The sequence below is a fragment of the Myotis davidii genome, unplaced genomic scaffold (genome assembly GCF_000327345.1).
Source record: "Myotis davidii unplaced genomic scaffold, ASM32734v1 scaffold663, whole genome shotgun sequence".
NCBI classification, from domain to species: domain Eukaryota; kingdom Metazoa; phylum Chordata; class Mammalia; order Chiroptera; family Vespertilionidae; genus Myotis; species Myotis davidii.
Window position 1 is genome coordinate 3109108 of NW_006295816.1, and position 21882 is coordinate 3130989.

Consider the following 21882-nt stretch of genomic DNA (forward strand, 5'->3'; position numbering starts at 1 on the left):
CACAGTCACTCAGCCGCATCACCAGGCACTGGTGCGAGGCCAGAGAAACACCCTGGGGGCAGCCACTGGCTCAACGCCCATCTCGACTGTGCCACACAGAATGCCGAACTTTCCTCTGGTTTCATTGCAAAAATGGGAAAATGTGGAATTAATCTCCCCTGCAGCATGGCTTGACTTCACTAGGATTCTGAAGATCTAAAACAGATGCAATAAAAGGGGCTCTCTCTGCTGGGGGGCCTAGTGAGCTATCAAAACAAAGGGGCTGCTGGGCCCAGCGCCTGCCCGGCTCCGGCTGCTCCAGCTCTGTCGCTCATTGCGTGTCTGTGCTTGTGTGCGTGCACGAGCAGGGCTGGCCCACTGCCTCTCAGCCTCAGCGGGGTGACTATGGTCTCCAGCTCAGGGGCAAAGGCCAGCCCTCCAGCCTCCGGCCGCTGCCTGATGGCAGCAGCACAGGGCAGGTTTCCTTGCTCCCCACTGGCCTGCTCCCAGCCCAGCTCCCTCCACAATAGGTGCACGCTGAGTGCTGAGTGCCTGAGCCCTGGGGACAGAGGGCAGGCCCTGAACCAGCTGCCCAGGCCCAAAGGCAGCCCTCATCGGGCGAGCCCGCCTGGCTGGGGAAGAATACGCCCCCAGCTGGGGTCTGGGACCTGGCGGGCTGGAGAGGAGACACCGGCGGGCAGGCTGGAGGGGCCCCGCCAGCTGGCCTGGGAGGGAGGAAACTCCTGGCCTCCGCAGGAAGGGGGTGCACCCTGGGGGGCAGGAGTCCAGGAAGTGCTGTTCCTCCCCTCGTGCTGACGCCTGACACGCTCCCTTGCCCAGGATCTCACAGCTGCTGCACAGAAAACCGATTCCTCCTCTAAAGCAATTCCTCCTCATCTCTCTGGGCTCAACAACTGTCTTTTTAACGGGCCCCTTTGCCCCACAGTCTGCTGCTAACAACACACAACGAGCCTGTCCCTGGAGCCCCACGTGATCTCAGGGCACAGGGCTTCTCTGCGTGCTTGCATCCCAGCCCCACCTCTGCGGAGGTCAGCTCTGTGGGAAGCAGCAGACGCCATCTTCTATTGCGGATTAGCCACGGGATTAGGGAACCCTGACTAATGTACCTTCCTCATGGCCTCACAGCAGGTCCTTTTAAATAAACAAAGGCTTTTCCACATCATCCCCACAGGAGAAGCTATAAAAGTGGGTTCACTGCCCCCACCCTAGAAAACTGGATGCTCCGGGGCCCGTGGGGCACTGTGCACCAGGAGGACCCGAGCCCCATGCCGCCGACACTGGCTGCATTCAAGCTCCTCTCTGTGTCAGCCGCACGCAGGCCCCCAGGGAGCCAAGTGCCTGATGGCAGGCCCCAGGGTGTGGGGCGCTGGTCACTGCTCAGCCACAGGCTCTGCTGTGCTCTGACGCCAAGGCGAGTCCCAGCAGGGCTGCGCACGCGGGAACCTTGGCCGTGGCCACCTCTGCATCTGATCTTCAGAGGCTGACCTGTCCAACCATCCGTATCGAGGCTTCCTTTTCTAGGACCTCATAAAACACAACGGTCCTGAGTCAGAGACACGCGTGGTGGCTCCTTGGACCTGGGAGAGGTGGCGCAGCAGACGGGCCAGGCTGTGACCCCGTGAACCATTGGCGGGAAACGGCCTGCCGTGGCCAGTTTTCTGGACACACCAGCTGGGCCCAGACAGCTCTCCCAAACGCCATGTCCTCCCACGTTCAAAGCTCCCTTCTGCTGCTTCTCCATCCAGCTGTGGCTACTGTGGGTCAGGCCAGCCTGGACAGCCCTCTGCAGAGCAGGGAGGTGGCAGGCCCGCCCGTAGCTGTCCCCCGGACCAGCTCAGAGCCATGCAGGTCCGCTTGGGGCTGCCTGTCTCACCACAGTACTCACACAGCCCCTTCCCATGCCTGGGCTTGGCCATTCCTTGGAGGGCATGGGGGTCCCAGGAGAGCGAGAGCGAATCTCCTGGAGTCCCCGCTCCCCTCCTCCCTGCCGCCCTCCTCCTCCCGCACGGAGCCTGCTGGGGCCGCACAGGAGAATCTCAGAGACGCCTGACCATTCCCAGGGCCCAGAGGTAATGGCAGCCATCGCCAGCCCATCAGGCGGGCGGGGCCGTTGCGCTGCAGCTTGTCCGGGAGGGGGGCTGTCACAACGCAGATGATGGAAGACAGAGCTGCCACCCAGCCCCCAGCACTTCTGCATGTGCAAAGCCAGGGGAGCCTGTGGACAAACTGCCACAAAGAGCCAGGGCTGGGACCCGCTGGAGTCAGACGCCGAGTCCCTGCTCCCGGAGCAGCTCTGACAGGGGAGTCTCTCCTGACTGAGACTCTGCCTGAGGCTCCGTGCGGGAGGAGGACGGCCGGGCCAGGCCGGGCAGGTGGCCACATGTGCTCATGTGGAGGCCGCTCCTGTGCGAACAGCACCCACCACCCTGCCTGTGACATGCCGCCTGCAAGTGAGGCAGAGTCTGCACACACACGCACACACAGGACATGGGGACCATGGGGGGCAGGGGGTGGATGACTCACGCTATCCCTTCCCAACAAGCTGGTCTGGGCACACCTGGAGGACTGAGCAAGGCCACCTTCCACCAGCGTGGACGAGACGCCTCGCCTGAGTAGCCCATCAAATAGGGAACTGCCAGGACCATGGGGGTGGGGAGGGGGGTCATGGTGTCTCGAAGCAAACGGGCCACCCTCGCCAACTCCCGGAGCCAGCTTCTCAGTTACGACCATTCCAACTGCTAACACGTAACGAGCCTTCCACGCGCACCCCAAACACAGCAACGAGCATTTTTAGCGTTTTACTCCTCTGGATCCAAGGGCGCTATTTTTAACCATCTTTTCAGACTTTGAAGTTCCGAAGTCTGTCCTCCGAGGTCCTAATGGAGTCCCGGCCCCTCCCTCGACAAGGCTGCAGAGAGCACGTGGCAGCGCAGCTCTGACAGGACAGGTCGGGGGGGCCTGTTCAGTCTCAGCGCCTGCTCCCCTCCGGGCACGGGCCTTCTCAGGCTTACAGGCTCCAGATGTCTGACGATGAGCGCAGGCCCGCCCACCCACCGACGCCACCGACACCAGCCTTGCCCTCCTGCCCTTCCTTCCATGGGCCCAGGTGTGCAGTCCCAGCTGGGACACTGGGACACGCTGGGGGCCGTGTGACACAAGGGGGCTTCCTCCCTCGCTCCAGGCCCAGAGGCAGGAATGAGGCCGTGGCCCTGTGTCCATTTCGTCACAGACTCAGGGTCCTTTGCGTCCCTCCCACACCCTCACTCTACCCAAGCTGAACCGAGAGAGAGGGGTCTGCACCCGAAGCCAAGGGGGGAAGGGGCCTGAGGGCCTTTAAACCTTGCCTTGTCCACCCCCACCCCTACCTGCCCCACACCTGCCACGCGGGGCTTGGCTCGTGGCCTGGACGTGCTCAGGGCCCCCAGCCTGCAGGCGGGCTGCTCCCTCGGCCAGGGCCCTGTACTGAAGCTACTGCCCTACAGGCTGTTAGGAGCTGCCGGACCACGCACGCTCCACGGGGCGGGCCCGCGTCTGTCCTGTGATGAGGGTGGTCAGGGCCACAGCGCGCCAGGGCCAGGCACAGGCCAACACCTCCCACGGGCTCACCTCCTTCAATGCTCACCACGAACACGGGAGGCAGAGCCCACGACCACGCCCCTCACAGACACCCAGGTGGCTCCGAGGGTGAGGGCAGTGCCAGTTCGAACCAGAGCCGGGGCTCCCCGCCTTGACTGCGGCCGCGTGCGGACGTGACGGTGGCGTGGCCTACCTGAGTGAGGACGTCCAGCTGGCCCACGATGTGCTCCAGCGTGCTGGTCAGCGCCTGCGGCGTGCTGGCGGGCTCCCTCGGCACGCTCTGCACCGACTCCTGGCTCCTGGCTCTGCCCGGGATGTGGAAGTCCACTTCCGGCTAAAGACAACGAAAGGAGGGGAGCCCTCAGTCCTGGCTGAGCGTGGAGGGAACACTGAGTGTGGGTCGCCCGTCCGAAGGGCTGGGACCACCACCAGCAAACGGAGGAATGAATCCCAATGTTCAGGAGGAACGGCCACAGGCGGGACCCCACCGCGGGCACACCCTCTGTTGCCTCCCCTTCTGAGCAGCGACCACCAATGAGGAGGCTGAGGGGCAGGAGGGGAGCAGGTGGGCCGGAGAGCGACCTCAGGCGCTGGAGGCCCTGGGCTGCTCCTGACAGGGCTGGGGTTTCTGCCGAAGATCCTTCAGACCCCAAATGCAGAAGACGTCATTCCCCAAGCCCACACACTTGGGCAAGTGGCTTTAGGAGACTCGTGCCGGTCCACGGGGTGGCCCCCGAGCCACTGTCCCATGGACACAGCAGTCGGTCCCCAGTTTGGTCTGGGAACCCACAGTCCCTCTGTGGACTTGCCCCCTGTGGGAGGGATGTGCTCGATGAGGCTCACCCTCTCGGCTGCCCCAGCAACCCACTGAGGCAGCCATGCTGGGCTCGGGGGCATCCAAACGCTACCACGTCAGGACGCTTGGCCAGTCCTCCAGGGCTCCGCCACCTTAGGAAGCAAACTCCAGTCCCCGACAAGGCGCCCTGCGCGGGCCTGCCTCGTCCCGCAGCTCCCCTCTGCCTCTGCACCCTCACACCCAGCTCTGAGGGCCTCTGCGTGGGGAGGGCCCACAGCCCCTCCCCTGCTCTGAGCAGGCCTCCTCCATCCCTTTGCAGCCCTGCACTCCGGATCAGAAGCCCTCTGAGCTCCTGCACACCTGGGCCGCCCCCCACCCCCCTGGCGCTACCTCTCAGGGCCAGGACATGGAGCAGGAGGCAGCGATGCCGGCCTGCCGACGGCCTGTCACCCACCGTGTGTGTCCCTCTCCGTCTCCTGCCAGCTCTCGTCACTCCTCTGCCCTCTAACCCAGCACAGCCCTGGGCTCCAAGCTGGCCAACTGCCCATACACCACGGAGCCCCGGCGACCTGCGTGTTTTCCTTTATTAGGAACGCCTCCTAACCTCATAGATAACAAACTCTTGAGAGCATATGGATTTGAACTTGGAAAATGCAGGCCCTGGTGGTTCATGAGAACTTAAATGTGAGACACAAGCCAGAGGGATTCTTGAAAACAGAGGGGCACTGTGTCCAACACCCGCGACCTGCATGCCCGCGAGGGCGCTGTGCCACGCAGCGAGACCTCAGCCCACGGGGCTGGGCCATTCCCGCCTCCAGGGGTCGGTGCACTCAGACCTGAACACCAGGCGTCATCCCAGAAGCCTCGATGGGCCTTCACCTCAGCCACGGCCCTCAGACCCAGGCGGTTTCCCAGGAAGAGCCTGGCGACATGCGAGCTCATACTGACAGGCCACGGGGCCTGCACCTTCTTGCCTGTGAAATGGGGGGGCCCTGCCTCCGGGCTGGGCTGTGAGCCGTGCTCATCTTCAGGCACAACAGGCTGGGCCACCACGCCCGGGGCCCAAGTCCCGTTACGAGGCCCGTGGCTCCCTCAGGAAGGGCCACGAGAGGGAGTGGGAGCTGTCCCCTTGCACCGACAGCTGGTGTCTGCGAGGAGTGCAGGCGGCACTCGCTGCGTGGGGAGGAGTGAAGTTCTGAGTGTTTCGGCAGAACGGCCCAGAACCCGCCGCACTGGTTGCTGGAGGCACAGTGGGGGGACGATAGGAGTGGGTGGGGTGGGGGGGCAGCCTGCGGGAACCACGTTCCCATCTACTCCGAGCTTTCACAACAAAGGAAACTGAGGCTCAGACAGGACATGGCTGTGGGGAGGCACCAGCCTCAAGCCTCACTCCCAAGTCCCAGAGCCTGCAGCTGGCTTCTCCTCTGACCACGCCACCCCGTCCCCGCCTCCCCTTCAGCGGGACTCGGCCTGTCTCTGCTTCCCGTCCACGCTCAGCAGACACCACAGCCTGAGCGCAGGCCGCCTGCACGGGAAGAGGCACTCGCTGCTGTGAACTTGCCAGCGACGGGGCACGATGCACACACGTCACCTCGTTCCACCTGTCCAAGGGCCCCTCACAGCAGGCATCGGGATCCGTATTTTTCAGGTGGGGAAGCAGGCTCAGGGAGGGTGAATAACTTGCTCTAAGTCACCCAGGAAATGACAGCTGGGGTCCGAATCCCAAATACAGGCAGTTCCTGAACACCAGGCAGTTTTGCTTCCATGGGCCCAGCTGCTCTTACACCCAGCCCCTGGGTCTAACACTCTGGGTCACTGCCCCCCCCGGCCCTCCTAGAATGCCAGCCAGGCACAGGGCTGAGCACAGCACAGGCCCTCCACGAACACTCACACTTCCAACAGCCAAGCCCCCCAGCAGCGTGCCTGTGCGGTGACACCTCCCAGGCAAAGGGCCCCGCAGCCCCGCAGCCCGCCAGGAGCGTGGCCTCGCACCTGCACTCCAGCACCGAGATGTGGCACTTCCCCAAGAGCTTAGCAAATACGAGATAAAGCAGAGATGAGATGGCGGGCAAGAGTGGGAAGACACCCTATCAGGGAAACTGCATCGGCACCCTGTTGAACGTCAAAGGGTAGGAGGGGCCTTGCCCGGTGGCGCCTGTCACGACTAAAATCCCACGAACCCACGTGCACACACCTGTGGAGCTGCAGTGACAGGCAGAGGAAGGCGAGGGTGTGCTACTCCGCGAGGAGTGGCCAATACTGGTAACAACACAGGTGAGCCTCAAAGGGGAAAGGAGCAGACCCAGAGACCTACCCGTGTGACCTGCGTACACGCGCTGGAAACGCACACTGGCCTGGGACAGCAGGAGCTGCCGCGGCTGCAGAGGGGCCGTGGATGGGCCACAGCAGGCACGAGGGAACTTTGGAGATGGAGTCACTCTACACCCGACATGTGGTGATCACATGCCTATGTGCTCACTTTTTAACATGGCGGCTGTGACTCTTCACATGTTATTAAGCCTGGCTTTCCAAAAAATGCAGTTACAACTGAAACGCCCCTGGGAGCCCGATCTGCCGGCCACATGACAGTACACGACACCGCCCGCTGCCACTCTGTACCGAGTGCCCATGACCTCTTCACACCCAGCACCAGTGGGCAAGGCCCACGCTGAGGTCCACACGGGCCTGGGGTACAGCTTCCCAAAGCAGAGCCAGCGGCACACTTCAGAGCTTCTGATTCCCAAAGCCTCGCCCCCCAGTTGTCAGGGGAGGAGGTGTCCCGGGAGGATGTCCCAGCAGGGGCTGTCCGGTCTGTGGACGTCAGGCCTCAGCCGCTTAGGGGCCACACACCTGGCCAGCAGCCAGGAGCGGCCGGAGCTTCCCATGGAGGTGCCATGAGCTGACCGGACAGAACCCCTCTGGCGGGTGGGTGGTAATTAACACCTGCCCCAGGCAGAAACGGCTCTTCTCTTAATCCCTCGCCCTGCCCAGCCGCTCCAGAAACAAGCTCTGTACCAGGCACAGGTCCACAGCTTGAGTGTGGGACACGGAGAGGACAGGGAGGGGCCCAGGCCCGAGATCTGGGCCGTCTCACTGGTGCCACCTCCTTTAGAGACCAGGCGGGGAGGGCCTGGCCACTGCCCACTTAGAACACCAAAGCAGGTCACTCTTGCCAAAGCAGAACAGGAAGGACACACACACACACACACACACACACACACCCCTCCCATGATGGGACCTTTTCCACGGAGTCTTTCGACCCGTCAGTCTAAGCGCGGCGCAGAGGTTCGAGGCCAGAACTTTCTCAGTCGGCACCCCGGGCCCGGGCCCTTGGCAATCGCCCTCATGGAAAGTTAATAGCACCCGCTGGCCGCCTCCCTGCTCACTCCTCGGGCCCTGGCGAGGGAGCGGGGTGCAGAGCACTCACTTGGGCTCCCCCTCACCTCCAGCGTCTCACAGAAAACACACGGCTCTTTTCTCAACTCTGAGCTCAAAGGAACACTGGTGCTGTAGCCCCACAGACTTGTGGACTAGATTCACGGCAGCCTTGTTTGCCCTGTAATTAGGGTTCCCGCCTGGAGTCCAACAAGAGGAAACTTCTGGTTCTAAACATAACCCTGAACCCAAGACGGATTCTGGTTTCTTTAAACCTTCAACTTGTTTGGCGACCTTGCTTGTGCCCTCCGGAGCCAGCCTGCTGGCTGAGCGAGTGCACAGATGTGCAGGGTGCTTCCCGCGGACCACCACCTGTTCTGTGAGGGCGGCCCTTGCCCGGCTCAGTTACACACATGCCCGAGGGCACTGCCGCTGGCGCTAAGCACCTCGGTCCCCCATCGAGGCTGAGGTTGCCACACTAGGAGCTCAAGGCTTCTGATCAGGCCCATGTGTTGACTGTAGGTTTTTTGAAAAATTAAACCCCTTTAAACTAATGTTAGGCTTAGGAAAAAGCTGCAAAAAGTGGTAAAGAATTGTCATCTATTCTTCCCCCAGGTTCCCCCAGTTTTTTAAAAAAATATGTTTTTATCGATTTCAGAGGGAGAGGGAGAAAGGGATAGAAGTCAACGATGAGAGAGAATCATTGATCGGCTGCCTCCCGCACGCACCCTACTGAGGATTGAGCCCACAACCCGGGCATGTGTTCCGACCAGGAATAGAACCGTGACCTCCTGGTTCATAGGCTGATGCTCAGCCACTGAGCCGCACTGGCTGGGCAGGTGTGCCCAGTATTAACATCTCACATAACCATCAGGATAATGGTCACCTAGGAAATCAACCCCGGGTCAATGGCATCAGCCAAACCGAGGGCCCCACTGGACTCCCCCAGCTTTCCTACGAACGACCTTGGATCCCACTGGCCCAGAACCCGACCAGGCCCTCAGGCCACGCTCAGTGGCTTCTCCTCCGCTTGCTGCAATGTCAGTTCCTCCATGACCTTGTAATGTGACCTTGGCACTTTGGGAGAGTACTGATCAGATGTATGGCCCCATGTCCCTTCATTTGGGTCTGCCTGGCGTTTTCTCACAAGTGGGGTGAGGTCATGCGTGGTTGCCTGGACACCACGGAGGCGGCTCGTGCCAACAGGGCTAGCTCTGTGTGGCGCTGACCTGACAGGGGCGCTGACCTCTGCGGTGACCCCCTGCTGGGTCACACCTCTGTGTGGTTCCTTCAGGGACTGTGGCTCAGGAGGGGAGTGTGCGGCTGCCCCCCAGAGGAGGCCTCTCACGAAGATGAGCAGCAGAGCGGCCTCTCTGGGAGACGCGGAGGGGAGCTCTCGGGGACAGAGAGGAGCGTTGGCGTTTATTTATAGACCCACTTGAAGACAGCTCAGTGGAACTGCTGGAGTTGAACTGTTAAAACCTCGGGAACAAAGGCTGGCTATTTTAAACTCTCCTTGCACTTAGTTCAATGGAGAGCGATAGAGGCACTGACCGCACCGGGCATTGCTCCCAAGCTTGGCAGTTCCTATTTTGTGCAGCATCTCAGGACGTGAGCAAAGCCTGCCAAGGCAGATAACCCACTGGCCCTGCCTCCCCTGCAGAGACGTGGGCGCAGAGGAGCCAGAGCCTCACCCCCGCTGCCCGAGGGCATCCCCGGGTCTCACAGCCTCCCTGTGTCCTAGAAAATAAAGCAGCATGAAGCTGGGTGAACTCAGGTTACATCACCTCTCCATCCTCCCCCGCAGGCAGCGAAGAGAAACAGCGCCCCCAGCGGATGCTGCCCCCGTCGACAGCTGGCAGGAGCTGGCCACCTGCGGGCACATCTTCGCTAGAACAAGGGCTCCTGGGGCTCACAGTCACAATTGTCCTGGAGGATGGGGGTGGGGGTGGGGGGCCTGAAGCTCCCCCAGCCCCCAGCCCAACCACGCCCTAAGCCCCCTAAGCCGGGACAGCGCATCTCTGACCACAGGACCTCGGTGGGGAGGGAGCAGGTGTTCTCGAGGTCTCCCATCTCCTATGTGACACAATGTGAAAATGTGAATATGGACTAGGCACTGGTCCTAAGGAATTAGTAATTTTGTTGGAGGTGATAAGAGCACTGCAGTTATATAACCAAGAAATGACTTTATTTGGGGTAAAATAATATATCTGGGACCAAATGAAAATACTCGAACTCTCCTAAAACGTAGGAGGCGACGAAATGCATGGTGAAGTGCTGCAGCTAGAGAGGGGTGCATGGGGTTCCTAATACTGCTCTCTCCATCGTGCTCGCGCAGGAATCTCCACAATGTGGTTTTTTGCTTTGTTTTGATAAAAATAAAAAAGGCTCCGGGCAATCTGGATGGTTGCAGAGCTGAGCTGGCGCAGTGGGACCCCAAGAGGAAGCTGAGGCACAGGGTCATCCCGCTCATCCTGGCCTCTTCAAGCACAGGAGGCAGACCTGCCCGAATCCACGCGTGCTCAGAGCAGCCCAGACACGGCCACAGAGCAAGCCCCGAGGGCACCTGAGCGTCCAGTGAACCTGCAGCAATGTCTGCACCTTCAAAGAAACTCAGTTAAAGATAATCTCCATGGAAACCGTCTATTCTGATTTTTCCATGGTAACCAATGAGAACATACACACGAGAATCACCCAGCTCCCTACACCACACGGCCAGGCTGCCATCCAATCTGGAAGACAGAAGCTGCAAAGGGCTTATCCCCACTGACAATGAAAAGGACGGAAACTTCTCGTCCAGAAACGCATATTCCACCACCCTCCATTGCTCAGACCACCCCATGCCACCTGCTCCCCAACAAACCAGGCAAGAAAGTCCCTTCCGTCAGGGGACCCTCAAAATGCCAAAGGATAGAGCCAGAGCTGCCCCTAGCCTCACGCTCCCCACGCTGCCCTCAGGCTCACGCTCCCCACGCTGCCCTCAGGCCTCACGCTCCCCACGCTGCCCTCAGGCTCACGCTCCCCACGCTGCCCGCAGGCTCACACTCCCCACAGGCTCGTGTCCACTGAACTGACGTCCTGAGCATCCTGGTCCAGACACGTGCTGGGCACCACAGGAGAGCAAGCCCCCGGCCCCAGGACACAAGGGAGGCTTGTGAGTAACCACCTCCAGAGGGGCCGCCCAGCGAGCAGAGTGCCTGGGGGTGGGGTGGGGTGGATTCCCAGCTGCTGGCCATGCCGGGAAGACTGCACGGAGGAGGTGCCACCTGGGAAGGATGAGCGTAGCTCTGCTGGGGAACAGGAAGATGGGCCTAAAGAATCAGTGAGACTTAAGCAACCGGGGCTCTTCCACTTGTGCATCTGTTCTTCCATTTTCAGGTTTCTGGGTCTGAAAAAGTAGCATGGAGGAGGACAGAAGGAAGGAGGGAGGGGGCAGGGAGGGAGGACAGAGGGAAGGAGACTCAGGTGCCAGTGACTTGCCCACCCTCTGCCTCTGCATCATGTCACAGTGGGCAGGCTGCCTTCTAGCAGCCGTGGCTGGCAGGGGACACCTGTTAGAGACGCAGACTCCTCACTGAGCTGACCGGGCTCTAACAAGCCGCCAGGGGCCCGCGCTTCAGCGCGGGGCCACTGCTTCTCACCAGGCTTGCGTTCCCAGGGACCAGGGCACTGGCGGGCCGCTCCTCAGCTAGAGGTGCGAGCAGGCGGAGCCCAGCACGTCAGGGGCCCATCTCGGCCCCAGAGGCCGAGCCCAGGTGCAGAGGCCGGCGCTGTGCTGGAGTCCGGGACCGTGACACCAACACTTTCCCGAGATGCCCGCACGCGTGGCTTCCTCGGACGCACCTGCTGCCAAGAGCCCCGGGAACAGTCTGAGAAACGCGGAGAACAGGAGTGCGGGGAGGAAGGAGCGGCTCCTCTCTGAGACATGTAAACCGACCCACGTCTCTCCATGGACAGCAGCCCAACCGGAACCCTCCGTTGTCAGTAAGGGACCCGCGTCCACCACGCTCCGGAGGAAGCAGGTCTACGCGCGGCAGGAAGCGGGCCTTCCCCTCGCCTCGACGCCAGCTCCTCAGACCCCAGAGCCTCGGCACAGGCAGGTCCGGGCCCGAGAACCCCTACGTCAGAACCGGCCTGTGCAGCACCCCAGAACAAAGCGCGGGAGCTGAAGTGAGGGTGCAGGCGTGGCTGAGCCTCCACCCTCAGAACCAGAGGAGCCCAAAGCAGAAACAGACCATCCTCAGGGAGGCGGAGGCCTCCTCCTCCAGGGCTGGCTCCGCCCTGAGGCCCGGAGACGTCCCGGGCAGGAGGAGCAGTGGCCTGCGGGTCTCCCCTAGGTTTGAACACATTGTCACCCTGACTGGGGGTAGGAGTCATCCGCTCTTGATGGGACGGAGGAAGGAAAAGGAACATTTTAAAAATAGCTAATGCTGAGCACTTGCCAGGTGCCAGGCACGGGGCCAAGGCCGCTGGCATGGGCCACCGGGTGGGAGGTCAGCAGGGAGGTGAGGAGACAGGGCCTCGCCCTAGAAGTTGAGGTTGCTGTCTGCACTGGAGGACAGCCAGCCCCAAGAACTTACCGAGTGGGTGTTCAGTTTTCCTGAATTACCCAGAATCCCATACTCCCCCCACCCACAGCCTTCCTCCCCAGTTGCATAATGGGCTCAGAGATGTGTGGAGGGAGGGCGAGAACAAATCGGAATAGACGAGACTTTGCTACTCGAAGTGATTTTAAATGCTTCCGTGGTTGAGGCAGAATCAGTCCTGTGGCAGCTGGGACTTGAGGGGCAGGTGCCAAAGTCACGGTCAGCCAAGACACGTGGTCCTTGGGCCGCAGGGACAGGCCCCGAAGCAGAGAGCAGGAGGGAGTGAGCGGCGAGGACCGAGGACCGGCTGCACGGATGCTCACGGGCCCCACAGCCCCTCCGGCAGCCTCCTGCTCAGAACCCTCCAACCTCGCTCCAGCCTCACAGCTTCCTGCCCACCCTCAGCCCTTCCTCTGCAGCCCCCCAAGCAGAGAGGTCCCCAACCACAGCAAAGAAACCCTCACCACAACTCGGCCAAGAAAAGGGAGAAAGTGAGACCCATTATTCACATTCTGAAGGGCTGGGAAATGGCTTTTGCTTTTCAACATGGAAAGCGCCTAAAAATAAGCTGTGAATTTCCCCCGAGGTTGAAAATAGCTCCACAGTGAACAGGGCCCCATTCAGAGCAGGCTCAGAGACGGCCTTGGTTCCAACAGGAGCTGAACGCCTCGGAGCCAGGTCCTGGGCGGGGGTCCAGGCCGGGGGGCTGCCCCGGGCTCAGGGGGCTGTCCGCCCTGTCTGCCTCCCTGACTTCTAACTGCCACACTCTAACAAGCCCACCGTCAGGAAGTCAAGACCCAGCACCTGGCCCGATGGGCTTCCTACAGTCCTCAAATGCCCGGGCGTGACTCATGCGGCTTCAGGGCCAAGGCCTGGAGTACGCAGAGCTGGGGGTGGGGTCACAGATTCGAGAGCTGGGAGGGTAGAGGGGGGAGGGGGGCACAGCGATGGTGCTCATGGGCTCCAGAGAAGCCCCTGGCAGCCACACCACTCACTAGGCCTGACCCCGTGCAGCCGCCCACGGTTGGGAAGGGCAAGGACAACCTCTGGTCTGTGGGCTGGAGCGAGATCTTCACTGAAAAAAGCCAGTTCCTAGAGGTCCTGTTTGCTATTCACCGTAAACCCAGGCCAGGGAAGGGGGGGCTTTGCCTGGAACCACACTGCAGGGTTCAGACCCCAGAGCCCACATGCTTCCCTCCACTTGAGCCCCCTGTGGGGATGCCCACCCTGCCGTGTCCTGCTGCCTCCCTGCCCACAGGCCTCTTCCCAGATGACCAGGCCCCACCTCATCTCTGAGCAGGACTGAAGGGCGAGAGGCCCCGCAGCTTGTCCAAGAAGAGGGGTGTGGGGTCCTTCCCTTGCTGGGGCAGGGAAGGGCAGGAGTGTGGGGAAGGGTCCCTAGCGGAGCCCAAGGCTGGAGGGACCAGGCCTCCCGGTTCTATTCTGGGCAGCCTTGGCTCGCTGGGCCTTGGACAAGCTGCTTCCTGTTGTCCAGGCCAGTTTCCGGGGGTGGGAGAGGCCACGCTGCCTCCAGGGCCAGGAGGAGCTCCCGGCCTGCGGCCACTGGAGCCCAAGACCCCCCGGCTCGCAACCTCAGCTTCAGTGTGGGTTTCAGCCAAAGCTGAATGCACCCGCACTCAGCGAGGCTTATCAGCTATCAGTTTCCCCCCCAAATAGCATTGCCTATTTTAACTCAGGAACACGGAATGCCCTCTTACCAACCACGGTGCTGAAATGGCTTGTAGCTGAGGAACTTCCTTTCCGTGGTTTAAACAAAAGGAAGTGAGAGCCACAGGGCCCAGCTGTGGCTTCAGCCCGCACCCTCCAGGAACCGGGGGTGCCATGGTCTCGTGCCTCAGGCCTCACCCCCACAGGAGTGGGTGCCATGGCAACAGCCTGCCAAGTGGGCTGCCCAGGCCCCAGTAGCCGGCCTGCTCTGCGGCCCTCCCGCCTTGGCTGCTCACCCCAGATATGAAACAAAGCAACACCACGAGGGCTGAAGTGTATTCGCTAAATGACAAGTCTTACTAGTCCCGTCCGTGACCAGCCTCTGACCCCCACGGTCTCCGAGGCCAATGCAGTTCACCGAGACCCAGGCCGCCAGGCTCAAACCCGCCTGCAGGCCACTTACCAGGTTCCTGGAGGAGCTGGCCAGCGCGGCCGGAAGCCTCTGCCCTTTCGTGACGTCTCCATAATCCACATCAAAGTTGCTCTTCCAGACCATCACCTGCCGAGACAAGCACACAGAATTAGGGGAGACACCCTCGCCACTCCTTCCTGGAGAAGATGGGCCCGCAGGCCACCCCCTAGCTCTGGGCCAGAGGCAGGACAGTGATCCCCACCTGACACCCCAACTCAACTCTGGGACCTGCCCCACCTCCACAGAGAGCAGGCCTTTTGGACAGGCCTGGCGGGGACCTGGGCGGGCCATCACGAGGCCTCTGCACTTGCTGGTCCCCGGACTGGGCGTCCTGGCCGCTGCTAACTCTCACCAGGGCCCCGACTTCCTTCAGAGCACCAGCGTCGCTGCTTCATCTGCCCCTTTTCCTCATCCTGTCTCCCCACTAAAACAGCGGTTCCAAGAGCGGTGGCCTGGCCTGCGGCCATGAGAAGTGGTGGGCATGTGGACTCCAGCCCAGACCATAGGGAGTGAAGATCCCGGTTGTACCCAACTCTAGGCAAGGGACTCAACCCTCTGTGCCTCAGTTTCCTCATCTGTGAAAAGGGCACGATCCTAGTTCCCACCTCAAGGGCTGCAAGGAGGCTCACAGCTCAGCACAGACACTGGCACCAGGGAGAAGTGGGTAACACCCGCTCTAGCTCACCTCCCACTGCGAGGACCTTCATGACTAGAGGCTCCCGGGCAGCAAGGGCGCCCCCTGCTGGAGGGTGTCAGCCTCGTGTGGCTGCCCTCGGGTAGGCCCACTTCCAGGTCAGCGGCCACGGTATCCACATAAGATGCAAACTCAATGTGCCCCGGGCAACCCACTGCTGAGCCAATTCCAGCAGCAAAAGGGCCACCAGGACAGGAAGGGATGCTGGCAGAGGTCACCCTGAGGCTCTCAGAACCGACCAGGGAGGCAGCAGCTGCCCAGGAACGGGCCAGTGCAGACAGAAGCCCTGCGTGCTACTGGCTGCCTCCTGGACCGGTGCCGTCCTCACCAGGACTTGCTATGTGCCGTGAACTCACTGGCCTGGTTTCCTGCCTCCCATGCAACGAGCCAGGCCTCCCCGCCCAGGGAAGGCTCGGGGTCCCCTCTGCTTTCCTCCTCCCTCGTGGTTCGCACAGGCGCAGGGCAGGTCTGGGAAGACGCCTGCCGTCCCTTACCTGAGCTGTGCCAGAAGTCCCCCCGCCCCCAACCCCGATTTCCTGGCAGAGACACAACCAACACCGACCGGTCCACGGGGCTGGAGCTGGGCTCCCTGGGAGGGTGGCTGAACGGTCAGAGCTGAGGACCGGCATCAGAGAGGCCTCCTGGGCAACCCACCAGGTGAGGAGTGGCTCAGAATGGCCGCCTTCCTCCCTGCACAGCCGGCCGCCTGGGAACCTGGAGGGGTTTCCCACGGCGGAGTCATCAATGCCCCCGAGGCCTCCCAGGTGCCAGGCCTGGGGCGGACCCCAGGGCCTCAGCTCACAGAGTGACTAGCAGGCCAGGCCCTCCTCACACGTGCCCTCTGCAGCCTTGGAGTCTGGAAATGCTGACACACCCCGCCCTCCCCCACCAACAGCACGCAGGCGGGCCAGGAGGCAAGGGCGCCGACCACAAAGTGGGGGCCCCAGGGCACCCCAGCGCTGCTGAAACTGTTTCCTCACCACACACAGGATGGGGAATGAGAGGGCCGCCCACAGGCTGCCGTGTGGACTAAGTGAGGCCGAGCTCTGGCCACATGGCCTCCGCTCCCGGCTCGCAGTAAGCACCCACTAATGACCTCATTATTCACACATGATCAGGAGAAAGACGTGGTTTAAAGCTTTGTTTTAGCTCTTCCGTGGCAGCAGCCAGGCCCCCAGGCTGGTGTGAGTGGTGAGCGTCCTGAGACCTTCCCACGGGGCCGGCACCTGCTGTGGGGAGGTGAGGGCCCTGGGTCTGAGCACCTGCCCCAGCTCCGGCCTTGGTGGCCACTGAAAGCCACCAGGAGCGCTGGCCCCACCTCCCGAGCCGCCCCAGCCGCCCGTGGGTCAGCACCGCCCGTGGGTCAGCACCGGCGAGATCCAGGCCGCTCCTTACGCACCTGCTCGTCGGAGCCGCCAGAAGCGAAGTACTCCCCTGTCCTGGAGAAGGCGACAGTGGTGGCCGGACCCTGCGAACAAGCGAGAAAGCACACACGCAAAGGTCACCCTAGATTCCAGAAGCACAGCAAGAAACCTGGAGCTGAGCGACCGCAGCCACGGGACAAAGGGCTGAGGGCCTCATTCGGCCTCGCTCCCCAACCCGGGCATGAGCGCCACCCTAAGACCTCTGCCAGGACAAAGGCAGGTCACGGGCTGTGGAATGAGCAGGACAGCCCACCCTGGCAGCCACGCTGGGCTGGCACCACTGTCCCCACTTCCCACGGAGGCCATCAGCCCGAGAGGCAGCGACCAATCGCAGCCTGGGCGGCGGGTGCTCTGGCCTCTGACCCGCACTCAGACCCTCCTCCTGCCAACCCCCCGGGAGGCTCCGGCACCCGCTCGCCAGCGTCTGCTTAGTGACTATATGTCCCGGGGTGGCCCTGTCAGCAAGGAGGACCTCTGGGCGGAGCAGCTGCCCTAGAACGCAGAGGCTCTCTCCTGGCCATGGCAAGGACATCCACTCCCAGCCTCAACCGTGGGCTGCAGGCCGGTGAGAGGCCAGGCCAACAGCTGGGTTATGTTGAAACTAATGAGCTGTCCCGCCGCCCCCCTTTTTTAATCCTCACCAAGAGGATATTTTTTCCAATGATTTTTAGAGAGAGTAAAAGGGAAAGGGGGAGGGGGGGGGGGGGGGGAGAGGAGGGAGGGAGGGAGACAGAGAGAGGTGAGAGAGCCATATTGACTGGTTGTCTCCCACACTTGCCCCGACCGGGGCCAGGGACTGAACCTGCAACCCTCGGGTCTGTAGGCAAACCAGCCAGGGCTGTTCCCCCTCTTGGTTATCCAAGCCAGGAGGTATGACCTGCCCTCCCACTGGAGCAGCCCAGGCGGCCCACATGCCCAGGCCAGTCACACTGCTGCCTCACCCCCCGCAGGCCAGGTCCCTGGTGGCCACTGTCCCGGCCCAGCGAGGCCCCGTGTGCACAAGCTGCAGGAACATCGGTGGGTCTGTATCTGAGCCTGTGACTGCACCACGACCAAGCTCCCAGCACAGACAGCAGCCCTGGGTGGGGTCCGGGCTCAGCGGCGGCTGCCTGCCCGCACTGTGGGCCAGCTGGGGCGCGTGGAACCATATGCCACTGGTCCCTGTGCCACTCAGTCACTCCACAGCGACACGAACACCAACTGCACAGCCACAAACACCAGATTTAACTCCACCCACACCCCGCCCACCACCCTCTCCCAAATAGCTCTGGGACCGAAACCAAATGAGCACGGCCTGAGATGCTTCTGAAAATACAGAAAAATAGGCCTCGATTTCCAGGGCACTGCCTCCCCGCGTGCCACACGGCTCCAGGGCCTGGCTCGGGGACACGGCTTCGGAGGGCAGCGCGGTGGGTGGGAGCCCGCCCTCTCGGGCTTTTCCTGCTGCAGGGAGGGGAGCTGGGGGAGGAGGCTCCTGGGCAGTCCTGACCCCACGTCTGTCCTGGACACAGCAAGGAGCAGGGACTCCCTTTCCTCCTGTTCTCTGGCCGGGCCCGGGCAGGTGGCACAAGAAGGCTGCAGAGTTCAGGGAGGGCACTGCACCCCCAGCCAGCCCGGGGCCCTCAGATACCAGGCCTGGCCTCTGGGACTCAGGCCCTGGGAAGGAGACCTGATGGGCGGGGCTCCTAGGGGCACTGCAAGCAGACTTGCAGACCCCGGGCAAAGCCCCACTCAGGTGTGGAGCCCACCCCACACGGCCGCCCTGGAGCCCAGGAGTTCCCGCACAGCCGCCCCACACAGCCACCCTGGAGCCCAGGAGCTCCCACACGGATGTGCAGGTCTCCCTCCCACTCGCCGTTTGAGTCTCCCAGGGCAGCGGTGCCTGCAGAGCCTGGAGACCCCAGAGACCCCGAGGCCAGCAGGGCAGCGGCTCCAGGCTCCACTCCAGCGGGACAGAGATGCCTGAGGTCCTGAGGGGACAGCGGCACTCAGCCAGCCCAGGGGGAGTCTGACAACCACGTCCAGATGCCACCTGCCCCTCCCCCCGACTGAGCTCCCGAGTCGAGTCCCTACTCAGCTGCAGGCCAGGCCCAGCACTGATGGGGGTCAGAGGTCTGATGGGGCAAACCCATTCCTGCGTCTCACCCCACTGCCCAGGCAGCAAGGGGACCACAGAAACTGCCGCCTCCACCGGCCCCACTCCACGCTGCGCAGGCCGGCCCTCACCTGGTGCCCATGGAGCGTGTAGAGCAGCCGGCCCTCCATGAGGTCCAGGATCTTCAGGGTCGAGTCGCTGGAGGCTGTGATCAGGTAGTTTCCCGACGGGTGGAAGGAGAGGGCGTTCACAGCAGCACTGTGCACTGGGGAAGGGACACTCGTCAGGCGTGGCTGGGAGGCCCCGGGGCCCTGCTGAGGCTTGAGGACGGGCCATCAGGGCCAATCAGGGCCACCCGAGGCTGGGCCGGGGTGGCCCCGCTCAGAGGAGCTCTGGGGAGCCCCATCGGCCTTCCAGGACAGCTGCTCGACCCGTGAATGTCCCGTGGACACCTCACAGGGCTGGTGGGGAAGGGCCCACAAGCTGGCTGGAGTGGGGAGACTGCATTGCCTCTGACCAGCCTTTTCGGTCTCAGAGGCCAAGCCAAGGGGCACGGCTGGCTGCACAGCTGCGGTAAAACCCCGTGACCACACCTGGGGGGCTGAGGCCCAGGGGACAGAGAACGGGGACTCGGAGCTCTAGCTCACGCTTCCAGCGAGGGCAGGCCAAGCCCTCGGGGCCTGGGCAAGCCGATGACTAGAATCAACTTGGTGCCAGGAGCCCAGCGTGGGATGGACAGAAGCCAGACTCGGGCCCTGAGTTGCAGACCCAGATTCACAGCTTCGCGCTGCATGGCCGTGGGCAAGCCTCAAACTGCCCCTGTGAGACGGGGAGCAGCCCTGCTCTGCTGACCCCCAAGCCTGTCATGGGGTGACGGGCCTGCACGTGCCTGGAAGCCACAAAGCACACTGTGGCTCTGGGGCGGGGACTGCTGGCCACATGTCTGAACAGCTAGTGTGGGCCGCACATATGGGCCTCGCCCACCTCCGCGGGGCGGGCGCTCCCAGGCCCGGCACCTGCCGACTCCCTGCTCAGCTGGGGAACCAGAGCGCCGCAGCCTCCCCCAGGACAAACACACCAGCTCCCTCCTCCAGCCACAGGGCCATCCACCCAGCGGCCAGACATGCCCTGCGGGGAGCATGACCATGGGGCAGCTGGCCACACAGTGTCGTGAACGGCATTCTCCCAATAGAGCCAACATCCTCACGTGCCCAAAGCCCACTCAGGAGTGCCTGGTGTTCCCTCGTCACCGGGGTGCCCTGGCTGTCACTGTGTCCTTAAAACCTCCCCCAGGGTTTCCTAGGCATCAGGGACAGCACCGCGCAGGTGGCTGCTGCCAGGCACCAGGAGTCCCTCTTAGGGAATCAGCCTCCCTCTGGGCAGGAGAGAGCCTCTCGGGAGAAGGTACTGCCACGGAGCTGTCTGGGGGCTGATTGGCCAGGTCCCTCCAGCAACAAAGAGGGTGGCCCCCCAGCTACCAGGCTCTCCTGGCGCTTAGGGTGGGGGGATGGGCTTGCTGCCCTGTGAACATCACCACGTACCCTGCCCAAAGCTCCGAGGGAATTTGGTTGTTTGCGGGGTACCCCAAGCTCCCCGGAGCCTCTGACCTACAGTAGGCGGCAGGGAACACGATGCTGGGCTCCCCGAGTGGCGCTGGTACAAGAGGGAAGGGCAGCAGCAGAGCCCGGCTGAAACCTCCCCCAGGGTCCCTCGGGCCTGGGCCCCTGAGGCCACCCGAGTCCCCAGCCCTGCCAGCAGCTGACCTCCCCCACCCCCACCACCAAGCCTGCTCCCTAGGACCCAGGGACCTCTCCACAGCACCCTCCACCTTCCCCGACTGCTCTGTGCCACCCCCTCCTGATCGCCCACTGCACACCCGCTTGCTCCCCCTGGTTCTGCCTCCTCAGCCCTCCTGCTGGGAGAGGGGCCCGCACCCCTTCCTCTGGGTGCTTTGTGGGCTTGTCTTCCGTGGCCCCGCAGTCGCAGGGGCCCAGGATGGGGCCTCAGCCCTCTTCATGCTACATCCCCGGTCCCAGCTGGCCCCTCCACCCACAGCACTGGCTCCTACCTCTGCTCCAAACCCAGCCCGCCTGACCCTGCTCCGCTGATGCTCGGCCCCCACTCGGACATCGGGCATGGGCAGCCCACCCACCTGCCACCCAGGCTCACTGCTTCCTGCCACGCAGCTCTCAGCACTGGTCCTCACGTGCCTCTCATCCCTCACTCCAGGGACGGGGGTCCCAGCGCTGCAGCCAGCCTGCACCTTTGGAACTGGGCCAGTGCATGGCATTCAAGGCCTTCCCCAATGGATGTCCACTGCTGCCCCTACCACCAGGCTCCTGACCCATCAGAGGTGGGCCCAGCCTCCCCAGCCATGCTGCCAGTACTGCATGACCATCCTCAGGACCCCGTACCGAGGGCACTGTGGCCACCCCTTCACAGACGGGGGCAGCCTGCGCAACCCGCACCTCCCCACTCTCCCTGTCCAAGCCCTGCCGCTGACGCCCAGGGCTCCTCTGTGCCTGCCCACCTTCCCCAACGTCGCCTGGAGCGGAAGAAAGGCCTCTAAGCCGGGAGGGGAGAGAGGTGTGGCCTCCCAGTAGAGGGCAGACCCCACTGCAGCTCTGTTCTAGAAGCCTCTGAAATGGGCATCATCAGTGACAAACCCCAGGGCTCTGTGGAGAAAATCATCGATTCCTGTGGCTGGCCCTGCCACCTGGTGGTCGTGCAGGGTACTGCAGGTCTTGACCACGGAGGCGGGCCTGCAAGGACACCAGACCTCCTAACTCCAGACTGAGACAGACCAGCATCAGCAGCATCACTGTCATGGTCACTCGGACTCCCCTGGCTCCCGCTTCAGGCCTGGCACTTCCCAAGCTCTTCCATGGACCTGCTCTATCCTCCCAGCACCACCTGCGAGAGGCCCCATCGTTGCCCCAGGAAGCCGAGAGGGGACACGACCCTCTCAAGTCACGCAGCTAGGACACTGACGTGGGTGCAGAGCCCCCTCCACCACGTGCTTTTAAGACCACCCGCTCCCCCTTCTTGGAGGCCTGTCACTTTGATGACCCCAAGAAAGTGTTGTCCTCAAGCATCTGAGAATCCACTAGGAAGGCTTGTGGGGTGTTGCTCTGAACCCCACGCCCACACCTTGTCCAGATGTGTCCTTCCCGTGTTCAGGTGTGAATTCTGGAAA

General features: G+C 62.6%; 1 protein-coding gene across 3 annotated transcripts in view; it reads right to left on the minus strand.

The window, feature by feature from the left end:
- The window catches only part of POC1A (POC1 centriolar protein A), a 36889-nt gene that overhangs the window by 6016 nt on the left and 8991 nt on the right, over positions 1–21882 (minus strand). For 2 of the 3 annotated variants that reach the window (XM_006770480.2, XM_006770479.2), the window contains 4 exons: positions 18818–18951; positions 16567–16635; positions 14465–14560; positions 3770–3910 (listed from right to left, as the gene is read on the minus strand). In XM_006770480.2, coding sequence (XP_006770543.1) covers positions 3770–3910; positions 14465–14560; positions 16567–16635; positions 18818–18951 — 440 coding nt within the window. The remainder of the gene's footprint in view (positions 1–3769; positions 3911–14464; positions 14561–16566; positions 16636–18817; positions 18952–21882) is intronic. The other variant, XM_015568358.1, reaches the window with a different exon arrangement.